At 42.8% G+C, this 26,306-nt stretch overlaps 1 protein-coding gene across 2 annotated transcripts; it reads left to right on the plus strand.

Moving 5' to 3' along the window:
• The first annotated feature begins 5,713 nt into the window (after window positions 1–5,713).
• On the plus strand, window positions 5,714–16,426 carry STARD4 (StAR related lipid transfer domain containing 4). 2 transcript variants are annotated; one of them, XM_080573228.1, is made up of 5 exons: window positions 5,714–6,245; window positions 9,084–9,133; window positions 10,645–10,771; window positions 11,938–12,052; window positions 12,573–16,426. In XM_080573228.1, exons 1-5 carry the CDS (start codon window positions 6,141–6,143, stop codon window positions 12,797–12,799), a joined length of 624 nt encoding a protein of 207 aa, XP_080429354.1. In that variant the 5' UTR covers window positions 5,714–6,140; the 3' UTR covers window positions 12,800–16,426. The 2 variants fall into 2 exon arrangements, with proteins under 2 accessions (XP_080429354.1, XP_080429353.1); XM_080573227.1 differs by lacking the exon at window positions 5,714–6,245 and adding an exon at window positions 6,269–8,964.
• Window positions 16,427–26,306: the final 9,880 nt, after the last annotated feature.

The raw sequence follows: 26,306 nt of genomic DNA on the forward strand, positions 1-26,306 counted from the left end.
AGTACGTAGTGCACTTACCTGAGTCCAGACAAAGAAGAATTAAAATAACTGTTTGAAGGTCATATGTGAAGAGTATTAGAGGTTTTCGATAGAGGTCTTTTGTTGAGGCTTATTTTTTTAATAATATTGCAGGAATCATTATCTGGCAAGCCATTCAGAACAGCTCCACTGACTGATGTGCCTAATAGCAAAAACAAGTTCTTTGTTTTCTTCATACTTCCAAAGATTCTATGGGAAAAAAAAATAATAAAAAAAAAAAAGCCAAACCAAACCAAACCAAACAAACAAAAAGAAAAACCACCAACTTTTCTCCATACTGGATTAGAGAGAGCCTCCTAACACAGACCTCTGGTCAATTGCATTTAGTGGCTTGTGTGACATTTAGTGCTTGGATAACATTTGTGTATGTTTTTAACATAAACTCTTAGGAGTCTACATTTCTCTGGCTGATGTTCCAAATGAGTTGGACATCAGTGTTCCTGTGAGATGAAATGCTATGCTAGTCTGACTAAAAACATCAGCAGAGGCTCAGGGCAACACCATTCTTCTGGTCTGTTATTTAGAGAGAAACTTTTGGGTCCATGACATTTTGGATTAGTAGTTTGGTTCAAGAAAAACAAAATGTGTTGTAGTTAGATGTAGACACAAACTATTCCCTCTAAACATCAGGAACTAATTCTTTGTTGTGCTGGTGATGGAGCACTGACACAGGTTGCCAGAGAGGTTGTGGAGTCTCACTCCTAGGATATATTCCAAAGGCATCTGGACATGGTCCTGGGCAACCTGCTCTGTGCGTCTCTGCTTGGACAGGGCCTTGGACCAGATGGCCTCCATAGGTCCACGCCAACCTCAGCCCTCCTGCCATATTGTCATTCCATGATTCTATGTATCTGCAGCAAAGAGGAGTTTCAAAGGGCTAAAGAACCTATGTGTTTTGCACAAGGCTGAAGGTTGGGGCCTAAAAAGTTTTGAGTCTTACCATGAAAGTTGGTGGCTGTGCAAAGGCCCCAAAACTGCAGAACTCTGACAGATGTGGAATGTTTTCTGCTTTTCACACTTAATAGCAGAATGTCGGAAAAAATCCACGAGGTTCTGAACCATGCTTGCAGTTTTAAATACCTTCCATTGCCTGAAATTAATGAGAACACTTTGCACTAATAAGTATTTGTAAATTCACCTCTAATGCTCTAGTAACACTGAGCACAATATCCAGCTCAGGAAAACTGAGCAGCCAGATGAGAATAATGGAAAACACGATGTTCATGAGCAAACTGAGCACTTGTCTAGGAACACATGAATTGATCAATCAACATAATACTCTTTAATACCCTACAGAAGTATCTGAGCACAAAACAAAACAAAACAAAACAAATAACCAATGATGTCTCAGATAGAATTGTACAACAAAACATGTATTGGCATGGGCATTGCAGTTACTTCTCATAACTGCATGACCACGAAAAAAGACTCGGGCTCAGAGTGAATATATTACACTACTTTGGTAGTAGTCATTGGGAGCACTTTTGGTACCCTGCACTGATATATTGTAGTTTATTCACCAGAAAATAAGGAGTTTAGTAGTTTGGTAAGAAAGTACTGCTTCCCTCTCTCCCCTCTCCCTTCCCCTCCCCACTCCCCCACCCCAAAAGTGTAAAGCAATATTACTATTTAGTTACATTTTCCTCCTCAGAATTTTGTATAACTGCTTTGCCTACTCACCAGTCAAAGGGAATGCAGGTACCCAGAGGAAGACAGCATGCCAGACCCTATTATCTCCAGACTCCTGTATGTGAATTCTGTATGTGAATTACATGTGTAATTGTGCAAGTCTTAGTCAATGCTTGCACATAGCAGAAAGATCCTAATTAAGCAGAAAATTACAGAAAAAAAAAATCTACTTTTTCAAATCTGTTAGTAAGGGCAGCCCATTAGCTTTCTTCTGAAAAGGGCACTAGTCTGCTAGTCTGTCTGGAGACATTTACATTTAAAAAAAATACATTGGTTAACTTTAATGAGGCAACCATGTGCCTACTGCTCTTTGTCCACCAGCAGTTGACATTCAGGTTTGATCTGGTAAAGTACTTCAGCCCTGGTTTGGTTTGGAAGCAGCCCACTGAGTGTCAGATAGGAGTGTGCACATTAAATATTAGTGGCTCCACACCCTTTGCTACAAAAGCAGAATTTGGTCCATAATGTTTGGCAAACTGCATCTATTTTTTTACCTTCAATGCACCTCCAAGATGTGAAGGCTAGATGTGTGCATTTTCCTTTATTTGGAAACAACCCACAACATCCTTCTTACTATGAGTTATGTGCATTTCACAGAGGAACACCTTCAGCAGTCAAGTCCATTGCTAGGCACAGTTTAACTGAAATTAAATGGCAGTAGTTAGTCTCATACTTCTCCATAAAGTATTATTTCTAGGATGAATTATCAGCTATCCTAGGACAACTGATCAGCTTCATGGGGCTGTGCATTTTTCAGGAGAAATTTGATTTTTCAGGTTGTTTTCAGGTTGGGGGACAGAGGTATTTTCATGTCCTCCATGCTCAGGATTGGTGCATCCCTATGAGAAAGTCGAACAAGGGGTGCAGGAGACCTGCGTGGATGGTGTGTTAGGGATAAAAACTGTTAGGTTGTGCGATGTGAAACAGGTATTGTTGTAAGACTAGCAAGGCAAAACTTTGACCTTGCAATGATACATATTGCTTGTTCAGCAATATGGCACCAGGCTGCAAGTCATGCGGCATGAGAAATGCTGCCATCCACACAGGACACACTGGCCACACAGCTGTGCTTGATCACAGGGGAGCACTGCCAAGTGCTCCCCTGAGGCTGGGGACATCAATTGTGTGCTGCCTCACGTTTGGGAGCATGCAGGGGCAAAACCTATAAACAGGGCAAGTTGCTCTGCATCGGTGAGGCAGGAACATCAACTGAGGTCAACATTGCCTTCACAGGGATGCCTGCAAGACGTTGATACCTACCACACTGATGGGATGCCCACCATGACCTGGCTAAGTATCCACAACATCAATGACTGGGAAAAGCACAGTGCTTGTCGCTACTCTGAGGTCAGTATGTTAACAAGCTAACTCAGTAATAAATTCTTTGTCTTTCTGTTGCTGCTCAAGTGTGAGTGTGTGTGTGAGTGTATTTGACATCCCCGAATAGCTCATTTGCTTTATATATATATATATATATAGTTCTTATCTGATCCTTGCTGAGCTGAACCAACCAGCTTCAGCCCCCAGAATCTAACTAGAACAGATGGGTAAAGGGCTCTTGGGAAAACGTAAACAGAAAAAGAAAGCATAGATGATGTGCAAGAAGGGACAGACCACTTGGGTGGAATATAGGAACATTGTCAGAGAATGCAGAGATGCGTGGAGGAAGGCCAAGGCCCTGTGGAATTAAATTTAGCAAGAGACATCAAGGCTAACAAGAAGGGCTTCTTCAAATACATCAGCAGCAAAAGCAAGACTACAGAAAATGTGGGTTTGCTGCTACATGAGGTGGGTGCCTTGGTGATGACGGATATAGAGAAGGCAAAGTTACTGAATGCCTTCTTTGCTTCAGTCTTCACTGCTAAGGCTAGTCCCCAAGCACTCCCAAGCCTGGAAACAAGAGAGAAAACCTGGAGAGAGGAAGACTTCCCCCTGGTTGAAGAGGTTAGAGGTTATTTAGGCAAGCTAGACACTCTCAAATCTATGGGACCCAATGGCATGCACCTGAGGGTGCTGAGGGAGTTGGTGGATGTGATTGCTGGTCTGCTTTCCATCATCTATCATTGGTCTTGGTCATCTAGAGAGATCCCAGATAACTGGAGACTTGCTAATGTGAGGACTCGGCCTGTCAGCCTGACCTTGGTGCCAGGAAAGGTGATGGAACAGATCATCTTGAATGCAATCACACAGCATATGTTGGACAACTGGGGGATCAGGCCCAAACAACATGGGTTCATGAAAGGCAAGTCCTGCCTGACCAACCTCATCTTGTTCTATGACCGGGTGACTTGCCTGGTGGATGAGGGAAAGGCTGTTGATGTAGTCTACCTAGACTTCAGCAAGGCCTTTGACACGGTCTCCCACGCTATTCTCCTGGAGAAGCTGGCAGCCCATGGCTTGGACAGGTACACTCTTTGCTGGGTTAAAAACTGGCTGGACGGCTGGGCCCAGAGAGTCGTGGTGAATGGAGTGAAGTCCAGCTGGCGACCGGTCACCAGTGGTGTTCCCCTGGGGTCGGTGTTGGGGCCAGCAGGACCCTGTGTAGCCAGCAGGACCAGGGAGGTGATCATCTGTACTGGGTCTAGCTGGCATGTTAACTTTCCCTGCAGCAGCCCATACAGTGCTGTGCTCTGCATTTGTAGCTAGAACAGCAATGGTATCAAACCAGTATTGTGTCTGCTGCTGAGCAGTGCTGGCACAGCATCAGGACTCTCTCTAACCCTCCTAGGGGGTGGGCAAAAATTGAGAAAGGAACATCACCAGGGCAGCTGATCTAAACCAACCAAAGGGATATTCCATACCATATGATGTCACACTCAGCAATAAAAGGCGGAAAAAGGAAGAAGAGGGGAGGGGTGGGCTCTCGTGAAAACGTTTGTCCTCCTGACTATGTGTGTTGAGGCCCTGCTTCAAGGACGTGGTCAAGCATCACACAGTTGTGGGAAGTAGAGAGTAATTTCTTTCCTCTCGACTTCCACACAGCCTTTACTTGTGTGGTTTTTTTGTTTGTTTGTTTTTTCCCCTTTCCCCTCGCCTTTCCCCTTTCCCCTCACCTTTCCCCTTTCCCTATTTTCCCTTTAGTTAAATTGTCTAATTAATAATAATCTTTCCTTAATAATTATTTTTCCCTTTAATTAAATTATCCTTGTCTCAACCCGTGAGTTGTTCTTTCCTTTACTTTCTCCCCTCCTCTTCTAAGGAGGGGGAGTGAGAGAGTGGTTGTGGTGGAGTTCAGCTGCCTAGCACGGTAAAACCACCACATCGTACCCCTGTACTCAGCTTTGGTGAGGCTGCACCTCGAGTACTGTGTTCAGCTTTGGGCCCCTCACTACAAGAAGGACGTCGAGGCCCTGGAGCATGTCCAGAGATGGGCAACAAAACTGGTGAGGGATCTGGAACACAAGTCTTGTGAGGAGAGGCTGAGGGAGCTGGGGTTGTTTAGTCTGGAGAAGAGGAGGCTCAGGGGAGACCTCATTGCGCTCTACAACTACCTGAAGGGAAGGTGTGGGGAGCTGGGGGTTGGCCACTTCTCACAGATAACCAGTGATAGGACTAGAGGGAATGGCCTCAAGCTGCACCAGGGGAGGTTCAGGTTGGAAATTAGAAGACATTTCTTTTCAGAGAGAGCAGTCAGGCATTGGGATGGGTTGCCAACGGAGGTGGTGGAGTCACAGTCCCTGGGGGTGTTCAAGGAGAGGTTGGATGTGGTGCTTAGGGACATGGTTTGGTGGGTGACATTGGTGGTAGGGGATGGCTGGACCAGATGGCCTTGGAGGTCTTTTCCAACCCTGATGATTCAGTGATTCTATAAATACGGTTTTATTCAAAAATCGTCATTTTCACAGAAAAAAAGCGTCATTTCTTCCCATAGGTAGCCCGAAGCTACAAACACCAACCCCAGCGGTCTGAGGTGTCAGGGACCGCCCTGTGAGGGAGGCCCCGCCCCCAGCCCTGTCAGCAGGTTGTAGAGGGGCCGGGCGGCCACAGGCCTCGCCCCCACATGCGCTGACGGGCAGGAGCCTGACGGAAAACCCCGCTCCCCGCGGCCAATCAGAGCGCCCTCCCTCTCCGCGACAGCCAACGGGCAAGCGCCCTGCGGCCGCCAGCTCGTGACGACACGCCACCGTTCCGTCCCGCCCCGCCCCGCAGCCCGCCCGCCGCGCGCGCTCTCCAGAGGGCGGGCAGCTTCGCCATTGGCTGCGGCGGCAAGCCGGCCGCGCTGCCATTGGCTGCCGCCGTCGGCCGTTGGGCGGCCTTTGAGCGGCCGTTGGGCGGGCGGAGCGCGGCGGCCGGCTGTGAGAGTTGGGCGGCGGGATCTGGCGTCGGTCTCTGTGACCCCGGGAGCGGCTCCGGGCCCCAGTGGTGACGTCTGTGTGTGTGCGAGTGTGTGTGCGGTTCCGAGGGGGAAGGAGATGGAGCTGCTGCCCAGCTCGGCGCCCCTGGCCACGAAGCTGCGGAACACCCTTGTCCAGTACCACGCCATCGCGGACAGCGAGTGGCGGGTCGCCAAGAAAACGGTGAGTGGGCTGAACGTGCGTGCGGGCTGTCGGTCACCCATGGTAACAACAACAAAAAAAGGGTATTACGTAGTGTAACGTGGGTGTGAAGCATCTGGCAATTCTCGCAGGGCTTTCCTCTGAGAGGCCCCGTGCAATGAACCTTCTAGGACAGGGCAGCTTTGGATGGCAGAAGGAGTTCTCCCTGACATACTGTGTCATGCCTTGTGCCCGTTGTTGTGGAAGTCCTGCACAGTCCTACCTGTGTGGGGTTGGGGCTTTTCTTGAAGCAAAAGGAAGGTGTGGGGAGCTGGGGGTTGGCCTCTTCTCACAGGTAACTAGTGATAGGGCTAGAGGGAATGGCCTCAAGTTGCACCAGGGGTGGTTCAGATTGGAAATGAGGAGACATTTCTTTTCAGAGTGAGCAGTCAGGCATTGGAACAAGTTGCCCAGGGAAGTGGTGTCCCTGGAGGCATTCAAGGAGAGGTTGGACGTGGTGCTTAGGGACATGGTTTAGTGGGTGACATTGGTGGTAGGGGATGCTTGGACCAGATGATCTTGAAGGTCTTTTCCAACCTTAATGATTCTATGAGTCTATGAAAATTTAAAATACTGCTAACACCAGCAGTGCTGCGATATGCTCACTTGTACTTTCTAATTAATCAGCCACAGCCTGTAGCTAGGCTCTGCTGGCTTTTGGAATCTCTTTTTGTTTATAATCATAGAATCATTTACGTTTGAAAAAAATCTTCAGGAACACATGCTTCAGCTTTCAAATGTCTTCCTCATAAAATGTGAGATCACTGTCTGTTCCTTCCCTCATGTTGCTTCATATGTTTTCATTGCCTTCAAGCTGTGACTGTATCAGAGCCTCCGCTTTATCAGAAGTTTTCCCCACTTGAAGGGAATGCAGCTCCTGCTTTCCCCAAGCAGTTTGTCATACCCTTCTGTTGAGCTGCTTGGCTTTTTGGAGTTCTGCTTCATCAAGCTAAATAGACTTTGCTGGTGCATCAGCTCTAGGCTGTTGGAATACTTTTTACCCCTGTCCTGCACAGGAGGTAGAAATGTATTTTGACATCACGGTTTGGCAGTGTGGTAGGACTACCGGAGGAAATTTGCATCTTTGCCTTTTTATAACAATGCTGCTAGTGGTTACAGTATTCTTTCTTTGTGAATAGACATAAATAAGGTAGGGTCAAATGTTCTAAATGTAAGTTGAGTTTTCAGAAAATTAATAAATCCGGAGTCTTGAAAAGGAGGAACAGACCATCTAAGACTATCATAGAATGGTTTGGGTTGGAAAAAACTTTAAAGATGTCTAGTCCAACCCTCCTGCTATGGGCAGGGACACCTTCCATTATATCATATGGCCCAGAGACCCTCCAGCCTGACAATGAGCAGTTCCAGGAATGGGGGTTCCACAGCTTCTCTGGGCAACTTGTTCTCACCACTCTCAGAATAAAGAATTTCTTCCTTATATCTAATCAAAATCTACCCTCTTCTAGGTTAAAACCATTACCCCTTGTTCTATTGCTACATGCCCAGTTAGGTACTGGAAGGCCACTAAGTTTTTCCCAGGGCCTTCTCCAGGCTGAACAATTCAAACTTTATCAGCTTCTGTTCATATGACTCTGATCATCCTCGTGGCCCTCCTCTGGACTTGTTCTAATACATCCATGTCCTTCATGTGCTGGGTGTGCCAGAGCTGAACACAGTGCTCCAGGTGGGGTCTCATGAGAGCAGAACAACGGGGGAGAATCATCTCCATCACCAAGCTGACCACGCTGCTTTTGGTGCAGCCTCGGATCTGGTTGGCTTTCTGGGCTGCCAGCGCACATTGCTGGCTCATGTTGAGCTTCTCGTCCTCTAACACCCCCATGTCCTTCACCTCAGGACTGCTCTCAATCCATTCTCCACCCAGCCTGTGTTTGTGCTTGGGACTGCCCCGGCCCAGGTGCAGGGCCTTGTACATGGCCTTGTTGAATTTCATGAGATTCGCACAGGCCCATGTCTCAGCCTGTCCAGGTCCCTCCGGATGACATCCCTTTCTTTCCTCCAGTGTGTCGACTGCACCACTCAGCTTGGTGTCATCAGCAAGCTTGCTGAGGGTACACTCAATCCCACTGTCCTTGTACTTCTGGATGCAGTACTTACACTACTGTTCTTTAGGACATTTAGTCCTTAGAGCTTATGTAGTCAGTCATGATTCCAAACAAAAAGTAAGTAGTATTCTCTTTAATGATGAATTCCAGAGATCTTGTACATACGTCCCATTTGATAGTTAGATAATAATCAGAAGTTACCATTTTACTTATTTTACCTGGCTTATGCTAAAACGAATAGACCACTGCTTGCAAGATGTTTCTAGTCAGGCATGTAGGAGAGAAGAGTAACTTAAGCTTACTTGTCTGCCACTGTCAGCACTTCCTGCACACATCTGTTTGGTCATGTGTTACAGGAGTGGGGGCAGAGATTGTATGGTCTTTCTCTCCAATTAGTGTCTGGATAATGGCTTTCCGGTTGCCTTTAATTGAAAAGCTGTATCTAATATGTCTTTCCATTACTCTATATTATTCCTAGTAAACTGGCTTGGCCTGCAAAGCTGTTTATCTGCTCAGACTTCTAGTACTTGACACAGAGAAAGGTAATTGACTTTTTTGAAAGAATGGAGGATTACCAGCAAAGATGTCTGAAAGATGTCTGCTTTTCTGCGGAAAAATATGCAAGAGAGCACTTTGGGGTGAGCCACAGTTAATGATAGAGTATTTTGCTTTTCATTGGAGAAACGGAGGCATTTTCTTGACATCTTAGAATGGTATGTAAGTGACAAGTAACATCATATCTTCCATTTTATTCCAGAAAGATGCAACGGTGTGGCGTAAACCATCAGAGGAATTCAGTGGATACCTGTAAGTTTGCCTGCAGACTAGATCAATTTTTAAGGTTCCACAGATGTGCTTTATAGAGTTCAGAAATGAAGGTTGTGGATAAACTACACAGATTCTTCACAGGAGAAGCAAAGTGGGTCATCTGGTGTGCCTTGTTGTCATGTAAAGGCCTGTATCATTTATTTGGGCTGTTATGCTTTGATGATTTGTGCTTTCATGGTGTCCAGACACCACAAAACTCCCACTGGCTGATGTGGGCAACAACATAAGTCCAGACGTCTTAGAAATATACATCACATACAGGTTCAGTAGGTCTGCAGCATTACTGAGTGACGAGCCAGTTAGTGTTTGCACACTCTTAGTGGCTATGCAACTGGTAGTATAAAACATCAAGCATGTAGTTGTGGGAAAGATGTGTGACATAAAGACCATTCCCACGTGAGTTTCTGTTGCTGGGTTCTGTAGTTAGCGATAGGTTTAAATTGAGAAATAGTTATTAGAAAGCAGCAGTTCGAAGAAAGGAAGAGTGCTGCGTAAAGGTAGTGTTTGAAAGTACCTGAAGGACTGATACGCTCTGGGTACTGTATGTCCTGTTAAATCTGCTAGAGCTGACGACTCCAGGTACCACGAGTCTACTGACTCTATACTGGGCCACCAGCATCCTAGCATGAACACCAAGTTGTGTGACTTAAACCAATGCCAACAAAGCCAGTTGCTATCTGCAGCTGACTCCAGGATTGCAAACACACCCAATTTAAAAAAGGACACTGAAATCTACAAACACCCACCAGGCACTGGCGTTCTTGGTATACACTGAGGTTGGCCACAGCCAGCTAACTATGAGTGAAAAGGGGTGAAATGTGCAAGAGAATAAATGAATGGGTTGTGTGACTGGTTACCTACTATTAATAAGAACAGCTTAATGAATAAGAAGTGTTTTGAAAATAACGGTTATTATCAATTTTCCTTCCTTAGGAGAACGAGACCCAGTAATTCAAGTAATCAAAATTTCTGGTATCTACTTAACATAATGAATGTTCTGTAAAGTCTTACACCAAATTATTTGGTACTCTAATAGGCCACCAAAGCGTAATGTAGTTTCTTGTTAGCTTGGTTCTACTACTGTTACTTCTACTTGATGAGGACTGTGACTGTTTTTCTCGTTGTATACCTGCTCTCTTTTCTATTTGCTTTTAGTTTTACTCATCCCTGGTGGACTCCTTTGCTCCCCCTGCAAGAGCAGCAAAATAACAAGTTGTTAGAGAAATAAACATGATGATTTTTATCTGAGGAAGGTGTTTGCAATTTAAGAAATACAGATTGCAGCATAAGGACAAAGCTTCCCAGAACGATCCCTATTGCATAAAAGAATAGATACACACAGGGATCTTCTTCTGTACTGTCTTTCTGATACAATTATCCACTGACTATAATTCCAGATACCAAGGTGTTATAGTCAGTGTACTGTTGCAAACTAATGGAATACTGAATAAGAATTTCTGACTTTTAAATGTAAACTTATGTTTCTCTAGCTACAAAGCTCAAGGAGTGGTGGAAGATGTTACTAACAGAATTGTGGATCATATTCGCCCTGGACCTTATAGACTGGACTGGGACAGCTTAATGACCACGATGGACATCATGGAAACGTTTGAAGAGGTGAAGACTTGCATATAGATTTTTAAAGGAAATGTGTGTAGGCACATACATGAATCTAACGTCACAGAAAAGCAGTAGTTCCAATAAGTACTGATATTTTTACACGTGTTTTCTTGAGTGCGTGTTTATTTGCATGGCCAGTATGAGTACATGCTGGGGGTAACTTCAGAAGATGCTTTCTGGCTGCACAGCCCTCTTCTAAAGCTTGATGTTCAACTTTTCACGAATGAAAAAAATAGAGGAGTAAAACCTAAAAGGTTGCAACTGAGATGTGGGAGCTGTGGTACAATTCACATGTAGAAGAGTTACAGTGTAATGTTCTACACACTAGAGGCTTTACATACCCCTCACTTTCATCTATTCCACAACAAATAAAGTTGTGGGTATTAATAATCCACTTGTACTTCTACAGAAACTACAACCTCTTCCTAAAACATTGTCTTAGCTGTGTGGCAGGGCTTTGTGCTGAGAGCCAAAATAATTCATACTGGAAGGCAAGACTTGATAAAGAGAGATACTTTTGAAATTGATTATGCAGAAGTTGTTAGCCTTGTTTTGGTTACTGGGGACGTCCAGTATGATGTAGGCATCTGGCTTAAACATGGATGCATTCTCCTGAAAAGCCAGAGCAAAAGAGGATTTATATGATAATGTGTTTTTGCTAATTGCTCCTTAGTATTTACACAAACTTAAGTGTCTCATAAGAAAGGCTTTTTGGAAGACTTGTTTGCATTCTTTTTTGTTCACTTGGTGGATTAAAAGTCCTTGGCAGAGGATCTTAGTACTGAGAGCAGCCTCTTGCAATTTATTCATGATCTTTTCAGACTTCGTAGGTAGTGGGAAGGGCATGTAAAAGGCACGTGGCCTTCAGTTCCCAGACATGACTTACAGTTCTATTGTTTTAATCAGGATGGTTTAAAGGAGCCAGATACCCTCAGCCTCTGCAGTGCTCAGTTGCAGACTACAAGTTCTTAAGGACTTCCAACCTTTAGACCAAAAATGACACCTCCATTCAGATCTCATTGAAGTTTTTCTGGACAGCCTGTACTTGAAAGATAGTGCCACCTTTTGGAAAAGGCTAGCTGCTTACCAGCTTAAATATCCCTGTATTCATTATACTAAGATACTTTTGTTTTGTTACTCTCCTCATTCTGTCACTCAACAAGAACTGCTGTGTGATGCGTTACACCACTGCTGGCCAGCTCTGGAATATCATAGCACCAAGGGAGTTTGTTGATTTCTCTTACACCACAAGCTATGAAGATGGTCTTCTAACATGTGGTAAGGCACCACTTACCTTTGCTCAATTCTTATTTTGCACCACCTGCTGGGCTTAAGATTTGATTCAAATTAAGTACAGTTCTGTAGTAAACATTCAAAAATGATATAAAATGGTCTCCAATGAGTATTTCAGAGGGATTTTAGAGATTTTACAGATTTAAAGAAGTATACAAGTTACTGCTTTGCCCATTAGCCATTCATGTGTGACAGAATTCACTTACGCCAACTGTAGAACAGGAGTGGTAGAGACAAATAGTGTGGTTTGACTCAGCTTATACAGCAAACTGAGCAAAGTAAAAAGCTTCCTAGTAAATGGGAGGAACGTCTTTACTGTCAGTTTCTGCTTGTTACGCTCTGCTTGTTTGTGAAGGAGTGTGGATGACGAGCAGGCAGCTTTCAGGTATGTAAGTATCCAAAAGCTTAAAGTGTGCCTGTCACTACTACTAAATTCCCCAGGTAGAAACTTTTACTTTTTATCTCTGAAATTCATTTTCCTTTTCTTGTTTGTTTTCCTTGACAGGTATTAGCCTTGACTATGGAGAAGTGAGACCTGATTTTGTCCGTGGATTCAATCACCCTTGCGGTTGGTTCTGCGTTCCTCTTAAAGACTATCCTAGCCACAGTCTTTTGACGGGTTACATTCAGACCGAACTGCGAGGGATGCTGCCACAATCTGCAGTAGATACTGCCATGGCTAGTACTCTGGCCAATTTCTACTCTGACCTCAAAAAGGCACTGAAAACATAGGCAAAAAGTGACTCAGAAGCCCACGTGTTTCTTGCAATCAAATTACATTGTTTAGCTTAGCATAGGTTAGGTAGTGAGTTCAGAGGTTACATTGTTCCTGAATGGTTCCTGAACCTTTATGTAGAAGGATCCAGACAAGTTTGATGTGATACTTAGCATACATTCCTAATTAACAGCACAAGATTTTGTTTCCTGCTCAGCACACTGCAACTGTGTGAGGAGTAGTCTGAATCTAAACAAAAAAGTGTGGGCTTGAAAAATGCATTACAAACTCTGCTCTCACCAACAGTATTGAGAGTAGAGTACTCAGGATTTTGTGGGTGCAGGTTGCTGTACAGGCAGCATCTCACTGGAGATGTAATTTTGTAATATATATATATTTATATTTACTTTAAATTTTTGGTTTATGTAGTTTGTACAGGTGCATCTTTAATTTCTGTTTTAGAAATTTGCTTTGATTTACTATTGAGGTGGTCCATAGCTAAATTTTTAAACAGTACTGTTCATAAGAAAGTTATTTGCTCATGTTAGCAAAATAAGTATTCATTATTGGCATTTCTTTGATATTGTAACTGTAGCTTGATAACTGTTGTAAGTAACAGTCTCAGTGCATAGATAAAGAAATGTCCTTACAGCTGATCCAAAGCTCATTTAAGTCATCAGGTGTCTTTCCATAGTTTATAGTGGGCTTTTAATCATGCAAATAATTGTCAAAATAGCAAACATCCAGTGGATCCTCTGTAATACTCTGCACTCCTAAATGATTTTTTACTTGAATTTGCATGTAATTGTGTTCTCTAGCTTAATTTTTATCTTCCTAAACTGAAAAACCTGGAGTTACTAGAAGTACAGACAGTACCACTAACTTGCTTCAGACATAGGCATTGGTTTAACCACAAGAGTACAGGCTGCACTGCACTAAAGCTTTCTGTTGATTTTTGCAATAAACGAAATGAGCATCTTAAAACACGAGGAACTGAAGGTCAAAGCACAAGCTGTAGAGTTGCTCAGAGCCACTGGATAGTGGAGGATCAAATTTTTAAGGATATTTAGTCACACAGTGATGCTGATGGCTATACAGAAGGGGCTTTCAAAAGCCTACTCTCTGTGCTGCTAGGAACCCCCATTCTCTTTAAAACGTTACATTGACAATTTAATGTTAGTATGAACCATTTGCTCAGGTGATTGTAATTATCACTGTGCTTTACCAGTGCAAGTGCAGCTGCACAGTAGTTTGGGAAAGTACCTTAGAGCCATAATATTGTGGGATCAGTTGTATACATACAATCCAAGGACACAAAGCAACGGCCTCAAGTTGTCCCAGGGGAGGTTTGGATTGAACGTTAAGAAGAACAACTTCATGGAAAAGGTGGTTAGGGATTGGAACAGGCTGCCCAGGAGGGAAGTGGTGGAGTCACACTCCCTGGAGGTATTTAGGAAATGTGTGGACCTGGCACTAAAGGACATGGTTTAGCGGTGGACTTGGTGGTGTTAGGTGGATGGTTGGGCTTAATAATCTTAAGGGTCTTCTCCAACTTAAATGATTCTATGATAATAGAGGAAGCCTTGCATAGACTACATGGATAGTCGCTAATCTCTGCTTATTGATGTCTTCTTTTTTTAATGCTTCTGGGCTGATTTGAAGGGTTTTGATACAGATGTATATAGAGCAAAATACTCCATTGCTCCATAAAGAGCACAGATTAAACCTTCACAGGGCCACTTCAGTGTTAGAGAAGCAGGTCAAAAGGAGCTCAAGACTCTTACGAGAGGATGTTTGCAGAGCAATGGACACTGCAGAAAAGATCACAAGGTCCTTGTTGTAAATACCCATTATAAGGGCTCTAGCATCTCGAGAGTATCAAGCCTTATTTGTGTTAAGTGAAATGGCTTTTTACACTTTCAGTGAAGATAGGCTGATGAAGCACAGAGCAGCCAAAGAAAGAAGGCTTGTGTTTAAACAGAAGAAAATCAATGACATTTTAAGTATGAAAGTGTTTTTTATATACATTTTCTCCATGCAGGTTTCCTTTTTATTGACAGAGTAGTTTTCAGTAACCGTCCTAGGGGTGGAAAGATTTTATGACTAAGGGCAAATATCTGAAAGCAAAGCAGGCCTTCTATTTTGCATTGTGGTACATTATAATTTGTTCTTTTAGCAATGATTAAGCTGGCTTCATATGTTTTAACACAAGTAGTCTATTGCTTCTGCTGATGAGTCTGAACATTAAAGTTAGTAACAGAATAGAGATTACAGAGGCAAAGACGGGCACTAGATGTTTTTATGTCAGCATAAAACAATTCTTCAGTTTTCATGTAAGGAAAAATCATGGAAGGTGCTAGCAAACCTTAAGGATTTATTTTGGGGATTCCCATTCTTGTAAAAGATTTTCTAGTTTAGGAGCACAACAATTGACAAAGTATGCTGATTACGCTGCTGAAGCAATGCATAGGTGGTAGTCCTACACTGATTATTCTGAACTCTAAGAAAGGTGTCCAATTTCATATGGTATTGTATTTGTTTAAAATCAAAACTTCATTGCTTTTTATATAGCTAGGGATTGAGAGGAGTGTTATATCATGCAGCAGAGCGGTTCTTTATCCGGAGTACATTCAGAATGAAGAAAGCCACAAAATCAAGTACTGATCAGATCAGAACTTCTTTCCCCGTCACTGCATTGCTTTCCTCCAAAGGTAATGGATGGTCTAGATGGAGCAAGGCGGTACAAATAGGAAGAGAACTGAGGGGACAAAAGTGCGGGAACATGTTACTTGGCTTGTTAGGAGGTAGTTTGAGACAAAGTAAATTATTTTGTGTAGATTGCTGTCTTCTTCACAACAGCAGAGTTTGTGCACGTCTGTGAGGTTAGCCAATATTTTTGTTGGGAAGGTTCACAGGCTACATTCATTACTTCAGTTTAGCGTTTCAGCTAAACTAGAACAGGACAGTGTCATCTGAAAGTAGCTTCTGAATGAGGTGCCCAAGATACCAGTTTCTGCTGGAGAAATAGCATGTATATATATAAATGCATCAAAATTATTTTTATATGACTAGTAACTGGGGGGAAAAATAAATATTCTTTTCAGGGGTTTAGGCAATATAAAAGTTTATTTAAAGTTTGGCACTTTAAATAGGTCCTGTGTGGATGGGAAGGATGGCTAATGACAAGATGATTTTCATGTTTAGCTTTTGTTTGTCATTGAAAACCTTCATCATTGAACCTTGTGTGTAATTGTGCTGCTTGTTTTGTACTCTACCACAGCCTGGTAGGAGGTGGAACAGTACCTCAAACAGATACTCTGGGAACAGCACAAGCCTTGATCTCACATTTGATTAATTTATAATGCTTTTAATAGACCAAAATGTGATGACAGTGTGTAATTCCTTCAGTAATCATAAATAACCAGAACTATTTGACGGTGTGAACTGGTGATTAATAAACCTACAATGTTCATTGCTGAAAAAAGAGCCATGGTTCTATTGAAACCAGTCAAGTTGTGCCTATGTTCAGAAAGTCAAAATCAATCTGTCTTAACAGTGGTTTTAACGGACTGTGTTCAGTGCTTAAGAGATTTGTGTTTATATTTTGAATGCAATTGCAGAATAAATTAAAACATGAACTCCAACAGACTCATGATGCATCTTTTTCGATATTTGTGCAGTTGGATGTAGTATTTGGCTAGTTTGGGGGGAGTTATGTCTGATTATCTAGCATCTTCAACTGCATGGTGATCTAATACTGTCAGTCTCCATATACTTAAGAACAAACCGCAGTATCTTTATTTAAAATCTTGATGTAGCCTAGGAAGATTTCAGCTTCCCAGAACAACTCAGACTCAGATTTCTGCTAAATTAAAGTATCTTGAAAAAGGTACAGACAGGATTTTCTCATAACTGTTATATACATATTTTTAATGACCCCATGATTGCTGTGGAAGAACTTTGTTAGTTTTCTCTTAATATTACTTGTCTTCTAATGTGTTTAAGAAATGGTTTCTTAACCATCAAAATTAAGTTCATCCTAAACACATGGGTACATAGCATCTTGCAAAAAATGTGTATTAGGGTTACATTCTAGAACATTTGTTTTGACATGTATTTATTAAACAAGCAAAGGAAGAAAATACCTCTTTGCTTTTGTCTCTTTTTAAGCCTATAGGAAGGCAGGAGAGCTCTGTAGCATTTGACTTCAGAGCAGAGTTGCAGCCCTCTTCTCTTGCACAGAAAAGGAACTGTGCCTCTAAGATACAGCACACCCTTGTGGGGAGTCTAACATCTCACCATATTGCAAAGTTGGTGATAAGTACAAAGTAGAGATAGGTACAGAAGCTACTTCAGATTGTTGGAAAATGCTTAAGTACCCCAATTAGAATTATTAAAAAAAATTGTGATGTTTAATCCCAATCTAAACCCATTTTCTGATGGGAGACGTGAAGATGTGAGCAGTTAATAAAATGCATGCTAAAGATGAAATGCTCTGTAGGGACATCTGAAGTCCTAGTCCAGAAGTTAAGCTTTGTGATGCATTCCGCCTTTTCCAGTCCTCACTGAGGTGTGCTGGTGACTCAGAGTACAGGTGTGGACTGATAACTGTGGAGTCCATCTTCCCAGGAACTGTGCCTCTAGCAGGGAGAAAACAGGCGCAAATGATGACAGAACATGACAGGAGATGCTTGCGCATGTTTCACAGTTGATCCCCACAGGAAGAGGTGTCACAATACCCTTGCTTGGGCATCTGGCTTAAAGTGCCCCCAAATCAGCACATTATCCAGAAACGTCTTTTCTAAAGTGAATTTCTCTTTTGGTGAGTCAAGCCAATATGACTACGTAAGGATCCTTGAAAATTTTTTTTGTTGTTGTTTTGTTTTGTTACAGGCGGCATCTGTGAAGCTATTAGAGGATCAACTCCTCAGTTGTCAGAAACATCTTGCTAAGGCTGGCCAAGGCTGATTTGGCTGTGCTCTCATGCCTCACAGAAAGCATTTCCTGAGCTCTCTGCTTGGGTCTGCTCACCTGCTTTGCAACACAGATCCAGCTCCTAGGCATGTTATGAGCTCAGAGTGCAGGACAACAAAATACCATCCTGAATAAGATTCCCTGAGTGGCTCAAGATTACTGTCTGAGCACTGCCTTTAATTCGGGTTTCAATCACACAGCATTAAGGCTAGCACATTGGTGTTACTAATTCAAGCTGTCATGCTCACTGGACAGCACTCCAAGGGAGTGCATCTGAGCAGTTGCAAGCATTAGTCCTTTGTTATTTAGATGCAATCCAAAATTTTAGTAGCCTTTGGATTCATAATAAATGGTTGCAGAAAACAGGTTTCCATGATAGTCAAGCTGCTAACTGCAACAAAATGACTCAGAACTTTATAGAACACTTTGTGGTCACAAGAGTAGCAAAACAGTTAGGGAGATTGCTCAAGGAGGTTGCAGTGCTTCATTGCTGGAGGTCTTTAAGAACAGATAAAATGAGCTTCTACCTCACACAACCCTCCCTGGGGCACAGGGATAGACCTAACAAAGGTCCTTCCAGCCCTCTTGTTCTGTGTTACACCACTTGTAACAGATTTAATCTTATTTTTTTTTAAATCCAACTGCTAAGCTTTTGAGGGATGAGAAGTTGAAATGTTATGCCAAGTTGGAATTAATTTACAACTGTGCTAGGAACTGATGAGACACATAATTTCATCTCACTATAATGATGACTACCGTCCCTTATTCTACGCTGAACATTAGCTGTCAGCAAATAACAGATGTAAGCATTTCTAGATTAACTATTTTATTTAGTGTCAGATCAGTCATGCAAGCCACTTATTAAAAACAGACTTTCCACCATAAAATCATATTCTCACGGCTTATCAGCATTTCCATACAAGCACACAAGCAGGTACATTGGTCTCCAGTAAAACACACTAAAACAACAAAGCTGACTTTTTCTGGTTCCAATTCCTCTCTGGTTCATTTACAGAGTATCAGAAAAGTTACTACACAAACAGGTTTAGTCTGAAATAAATGTGTACAATTAAACAAGCAGTTCATGAATTTCTATTTAGTCACTAACATCTTTGCTAGTACAAGCAGTGTCGACAGTACAGGTTTTCTTACACTTCATTATTACTGTTAGGAGTCCAGCCGCCATTGCTCTGAGGCAATGAGCTTCTGTAACAGGCTTATAACAAACATAGTTCGTGTTACAAGTCCATAGCACCATTTGTCTGTTTGCCTTAGAAGCATCAGCACATGCCCTACCTGTGCAGCTTATGCTCATCTTGAATTAGGGGAAGCACAAAGCTTCCTTCTTTTGGTCTGGTCCTCATCCAGCCTCAAAGCCAAGAGCCACCAGGAGCCTCCAAACCAAGACCAAGCCAGACACTAGCCTTTCACATACTGCACCACCTCAGGTGAAAAACTCCGAGCTCCTTAGCAAGGGGCTGGAGCAGCCAGCCAGACTCTGCTCGGTGCCTCCCAGGCTTGCAAGAGGACGTCATAGCACAGCGCCTTAGGACTAACAAATTGCTTCCCCCAGGTGAGAAAAACATGCTGACCCTTCCCCTCTTCTCCCAGTCTCTACACCCACCGCTGGATCAGCCATCCTAGCTATTCTTAAAGACCATCCTATTAATATTAGTTTTAGGATCTAGGGTTCATCCCCTCCTATCCCCGTCTTTCATAAGATGAGCACCTAATCACTTCAGAGTTCATTTTCCCACAAGCAAAGGTCTCTTAACACTGTTTAGTCTAAAAAAAAAAAAAAAGAAAAAAAAAGTCCCCTATGAAACATTAAATGAAATTTCTGGTGTTTAATCAGGAGCACTAGCATGGCTTCCCGTGAGCACGTAGTGTGAATAAAAAAGCAGTTCCTGTTGTGCATAGTAGCACCAAGCCACAGCTGGGATTTGCTCACAGTAGCTAGCTCTTGTTTGCCATTAATCTTAGTAAAAGCTCTCATAGTACTCAGTTACTCTTTCCCTGCAGCCAAGGCAGTAAAATTTGGGCACAGCAAACAAGGTGCCACTGCTGCAGTGAGGGCAGTAGGTTGGTGACAGCAACTGCTTGGGAATCCGCAGGTCCAATGGGTTTTATGGGTCCCTGTTGTTCCCCAGATAGGTGTTTCCTAGAGAGGACACTGCTGCTGCAGGGTTTAGCAAATCCTCCAGAGATATATTTTTTTTTTTTTCTAAATATGCACACTGTCCATTTTGCTTAGTTTCACTCTCTTTGGTGCACTTGGTAGCAAAATCCTCCGGTGTTTCTATTGTGGGAAATCATTGATTGGCGGTACTTAGGGATTTGTGGGGGTAGTTGTGCTTGTTTATGGAGAGTTAGCATTTGTAGGTGACAAAATTATGCCTTGGTTTTCTTTTCTTTTTTCTTTTTCCCTTGGGTTTCTATAGGTATGGTGCTTACAATTTCTCATAGTGCAATACAGCTTCTTGGAACTAGTATTTGGAGGGTTTTGTGGTTATTGTCTGTAAACATGCATTAATCTGTAAAGATATTATCACATGGGTGCCTTTATTGCTGTGACTAGGCCAACTGATATAAATTGGCTGAGTCGTTTTGGTTAACATCAAGTAGAAGTGTAAGATGGACTTTCACAGCAATGTTTCAGATATGCGTCTCTTCAACAACCATGAATTTTTACCCTTCATACACCCTGTTTGTTTAGTTAGGTATGGCTTAAACTGGTAATTTGCTCACTGGACATTTGCAAAGTCTACAGCTCCTCTAGTTTGTCTGGTTTGCAGAGAGACAACCTTGGGCAGGATTAAAACGACATTGCCTCAACGCAGCACAAGACTATTGCTTTGGAAGGGGTCAGAAAACAAGCTCTCATGGGGCAGCAATGTCAAAGTGACTTTGGTTAACCACTGTTGACTTGGTGCTATTTTAAATTTCTTAGATGAGTAACAAAAAAGTTTTTTTTTTTTTTTCCTGGAAGTAGTAGCTCTAAAGGACATGGCAGATGATACCAAGGGCTGTTATGATAAAGCAGAGCTCTATGCATGGTTCTGTGGATGAATAAATATGACTCAGTGGCTACTGGAGCATATTGTCTCTGGGAGAGATCACATGCCATTTACAGCTATAAACCATACCCAAAGGCTTGCCTCACCTTTTGAGCTACCAGAATAACTGCCTGAAGTCTAAAACACACTAATTCCACTTAGGAGAGCCATCTTAGATCCTCCCAAAATAGGGATAGAAATTACATTTTTTTCTCTCTGTTTGATTGACTTTCCCCATGTGTACTTATGTAGGTGCAGTGATTGATTCTAAAGTGTTGTATTATTTATAGACAACGAGGACTGAGTGTTATGAACGGACTTTGCTGTTTCTTCTGCCAGCACTCTTAAGTGTCAATGCTGCCAGCACTCTTAAGTGTCAAAGTAGGATACCATTATATGTATATCAACTGATATTAATTACATGATATTAAGAAGAACATTGCTCATAGCACAAGTGATATCTTTCAGAGTTCCTGAGTATGTGTTTCTTTGGGATGGCTGAAGCCACATCTTCTCCATGGGAGGAGGAAGATGCAGTTGATGAAGCAGGTTCCTGGTGCTCAGGAGCAACACCTGGCCTGCTGTTGTTCTCATGTCACATTGCTCTTAGCCCCTCGCTCCCTCAGTGTTACCAGCTGGCAGCCCCAAACCATCTGAGGCAAACCAGGCGCCTTTGTCTTCTGTTTAGAAATTAACACAAGTTGCTGAATTCTTTGCAGGCTCTGGCATCTGTTGCACAGCTTTGTGCTGTTTCTGTCAGCCAGGTATACGCTTCTGAGCAAGGAAACAGAAGGCGCCAGAAAACAGTGTGACTCTAGGAAATGGGGAGGAAAAGGAGACACCACCTGCACCCCACCTGGGTACTGACTGGCAACAACTGATCACACCAAGGGCAGCTCATATGGGAATACGTTCGTACTTCAGCAGTGGACCCAGACTTTTTGGAGTACAATCAACTGAAAGAGGAAGAGCAAAACCATCTGACAGACCCAAGGGCCATGGCAGGTTTGTCAGGACAGCGTGTCTGAAACTTGCCAAGTGTCAGATGCTCCTTGCCCACTGGCTGGCAGCTGGCAGCACTTCCCGGGAGTCCCGCGGGGTCTGTGGCCAGGAAAGAGGATGGAGCTTAGAGGGGAAGAAAAACAACAAGATATCTGGCCCTGAATGCATGTCACCACTTTTTGAAACCAGGGTTTCTAGTGGAAAAACACAAAAGAGCCTTTTCTTTTAAGCTTTGCTCTCTACGTATCGGCATATAACACTCTGCAGTGCTGCATCTCAGGCAGGCAGAAAAAAGCAGTGGCTGCTTTTCATTACAGGAGGACCTCTCTGCTATTTAATAGGAGCAAACACATGGTGCTTAACGCCCTTTGGACAATAAATGTCTTCGTGGTGAACAAGTTAAGGGTTAGATTCTCATTCCTGCTCAGACATGCTGTGGATGGAGCACAGCTGGGCAGGGGCTTCTGGTGCCGTTCAGGGCAGCTCTCACCCACCACAAAATGCTGTGCTGGTGTTGTCACCCCACTTCCCCCCGTGTCCTTGGCTTGTGAGGGGATGAGGACACTGAAGCACTCTTTTCCCAGCTGTGTTTTGGTAGAAAGGGGCCAGAGTTGGGGAAAACTCTGTTCCACTGTATTTATTAATGTTTCATACATTGATTTCCATTACACTGAATTTCATCCAGGCATGATCCATGTATATAGGAATGTGAAACACTATGGTTTCAGTTCCAGCTGAGCAATGCTGACAGATGGCAGATGACTTAGAAAGTTACTGCAGCTGCTAATGCAGACATGGGTCTCAAAGACTCTTCGGCAGTCTCTGCCTCTTTCAACAACTTTACACAGTTGTGAGTACACATATGTATATATTTATATATATAAACCTATAAATTTAATTTTATTGATAAATTCAGAATTGGGCCACTGTGACTATTTCATTCTGTTCCTGCTTATGTGCTATGCCTATCCCAACAAGATCTGAATGCGTTCCCACAATGACTGTGTTTTTGTTCTCTGTTCCACTCTGGAGGGGATGAAGATCATGCAAAGCAGGTTTTCATTGTTGTTGTTTTGCAGGATTTTTAATTGTATACACATACACTGTTACATCCTTATGTTAGAGGATTCATGTTGCAAAGGTTACACTCTGTTTTTGTAATGACCCTCCATTGATATTCATTGAATTACTCTGGCCAGAAGTTTTAACTCCCAGGCATAAAACAAAATTTTGCTTATGTGGAGAATGTACAGTCTTGTAAGTAGAAATTTATACATGTTCTGGAACCAATATCCTTACATTCCAGAGATAACTAGACCAGGTATTTATTTTATTCCTATTTTTCTCTTCTTAGATTCTTATCACAGTTCTTATTTTCCAACATGGCTAATGACTTTTGTTCAATAATGCAGTATTGTGTAGGGGCTTAGCTGGGAAACAAATATTCTTTATACAACAGCAGAATTATCTTTCACCACTGTGGTTGTATGATCTAACTAGAATGACTCTAAAGGGGAGGAAAGGACATTCTTTGAGCTATTATTGTTTTGTAAAGTAGCTTTAAGGATGTTCTGGGCTGTCTCTTGATTACCTTTGGTATCTTCAGGACTTTCTTGTATCACTGTCACTGTGCTCTAGGTTCAGCTGTGCATCCTGCTTGGTCAGCAGCATCCCTACATTGCTCCCGTATACAAAAGGTATGTTTATTATTTAAATGCCATACCTACATAAGCTGCAGTCCAGTAACCTGAGCAGCAACAAGTGGAGTCAGCCACACAAAACTGAATTATTTGCCAAGAAATATACATAATGTTTGCACAAGCCAGGAGCCAGAGCACTGCCGAGACTTGTGAGTGTCCATCCCTCTGGAAGCAGGCAATACACAGGGCACTGTGCAAGGATCTGCTGCGAGTCCTCCACCCATATTTCCACATGATTCTCTTGAAAGAACAGAGGGCTGCACGGCAGGACTCTGCCAACAGCATGCCCCAGGATGTGCGTAGGAGCTGAGGGGCAGTTGCCACTATTTTTTTGGAAATGTATGTATTTTCTAGAGTCCTCCTGTACTTGCTGCTTAGCAAATACTGCTATCCATCCGCTAAGTTGGACACTGACAGCTTTTAACACCTTCTTCCCTCTCCCTGCTGGAGAAATGTCTTTACTAAAAGAGTTGTGCAGCATTGGAACAGGCTGCCCAGGGAACATCCCTGGAGGTCTTCAAGAAACATGTAGATGTAAGAATTTAGAAACTTGGTTTAGTGGCAGACTTGTCAGTGCTAGGTTGGACTAGGTGATCTTAGAGGTCTTTTCCAACCTGGAAATGGTTCTGTGATTCTGTGATAACCATGGAGGTGTCTTCACTTCCCTGTGACTTCCAGACACATCCATGCCTCACTGACAGCAGGAGCGGCAGGAGACAGATCCTTACTCAACAAATGCTGAGCCACAGCCCCCACCAGCCTGTGACTGCCTGCTCCTGCTAGCCTAAGACCCTTCCCAAAACATTTTGGTTGCCATATTCATCCCACTCTAGCAACACATGGCTTTTCACAGCACTTTGCTTTATTCACCAAGACACGGGTCCTCGCAAAGGGGATGCTCAGTCACTCAACTTCACATGCCCGACAGCCAGCTCACTCACAGGAACTGAACTGTTACTGCCCATCTTCTGAAGGGCATGTTGGATCAAACTTCTGCTCTTATGGTCTTTTGCATTCAAAAGTTTGATTATGGTGTGCCTGCAGCTTTACAGAACACTTGCACAATGCCAAATACAAACTCCAGTTAACAAGCCAGCACTGGGCTGATGCAGTGCAATTTACCGTGTCATCAGCAAAATCACAAAGTATTCAAAAGGATAGGAAATCTGTTACCGTTTCAGAATGAATCTTTCTGAGCTTGTAAAAAACCCTCTTCTTGTGCAAAGGCAGGAAATCACTGTCAGTTTAACAGCTGTCAGCTCCTCAGTCTAACTCTCAAATTTTAGCTTTCAATTGTCTAATACCACAATCTCCATCTAGAGGAAAAGTTTTTCTAAGTTCAGATATTTCAGGAAGATGGCAAGGTTCTCCCTTTTGTACCTGAGGAACTCTGCTGATACACTGAACACTTAAAAAATTTGAAGCTTAGTGTTTCAACAGAAAAGAACATTATTAATTTTTTACCTTGTTTATAACTGCTGATGTGGAACTGGCCTGCCTCCAATAGCTTTAGGGTGTGTTTGTATTTTTTATCCACAATATCGCACAGCACTGGCATTGCACTCCCAAGTCTGAATTATGGGGTGTGATTTTCCAGACAAAACCAATGCACATAACATTTCCTTCTTCAGTTAAGTGCATACACCCTGGTGCTGCTGTTCCTTCTGCACAGTATTGTCATACCAGGCATGCTATTTTCCTGAGTCACATATTGGTAGTTCCTTCAGCACAGACATCCTGATTGTTTCAAAGTGAACATAATGAAAGCAAATTAAGCAAAACCATTTTAAGCCCCAGGGCCTTCATGTGCAAGACTGAGCTGCCGCCAAGATCATGCTTTCACAGAGCGGTCTCTAGTTGCATGGAGCTGGTTCATAGTTATGATACACCATGGTATAATTTAGCAGCACATACATTTAAGACTCAGCTAGGACTATATTACTTTTCATCTCAGACACACCATGTTTCAGATGAAGATATTTCTGCTCAAGCACTGATAGGTGTGCAATGACTTTTGTAGATCAGAAGCAACTATCCCCACTGAAGGATGAAACATTAAAAAAATCTAACCCCCCCTCACTGACCCAACTTGCATGCCTCCAAGGCTGTAAGTGAGGGAGGAGACCTGTGGCTGAGAAATGCAGTCCTGCAGTCCTGCAGTCCCTTTGCAGCAGATAAGAAAGACAGTAAAAAGTGAGGCAGATGGATGAACCCATCACCTTCTCCAAAGTGGTTATTCCTACAGAATTTTTTTTCCAAGGGAAAATCTGCAAACGTGTCTTGTTGCCCTGCTCACAGTGAGAACAATAAAATCAGGCAGAGTCCTCAGCATGGCTTTAACAGCTGCCTGGCCCTCACCAGCCTCTCCAGCTGATGGCCCTGTACCGCCTCAAAGTGTGCCATCACCTAGGGAAAGGCTGGATGCAGGTACTTTAAATTTCAACCTCACTCAATTAGCAAATCTTTTTGTACAATTTCAAAGCACTTTAAGAAATGGAAATGGGAAAAAATATCAAGTACAGTACATCCATTAGCATGCATCCATACCTGTAAAGACAGTATCTTATCTCTTCCTTCTTGTGTTAAGCTAAATTACATTTTATTTAGAAAACCTACCATGTGAGTAACATCCTTGTACCTTTTATTTTAATTTCATCAGGAAATGTAGCTACTGAATATTTGAATATTTTATCAGTGACTATTTTGGTAGCCAATATATTTTTGAAAGCAAGTTGAGCAAGGCCTAACTTAAAATAAAAACAAAGCAAAAGAGGAATGTTGAGCATGTAAGG

The sequence above is a fragment of the Anser brachyrhynchus genome, assembly GCF_964034855.1.
Source record: "Anser brachyrhynchus genome assembly, chromosome: Z".
Classification (NCBI taxonomy): Eukaryota; Metazoa; Chordata; class Aves; order Anseriformes; family Anatidae; genus Anser; species Anser brachyrhynchus.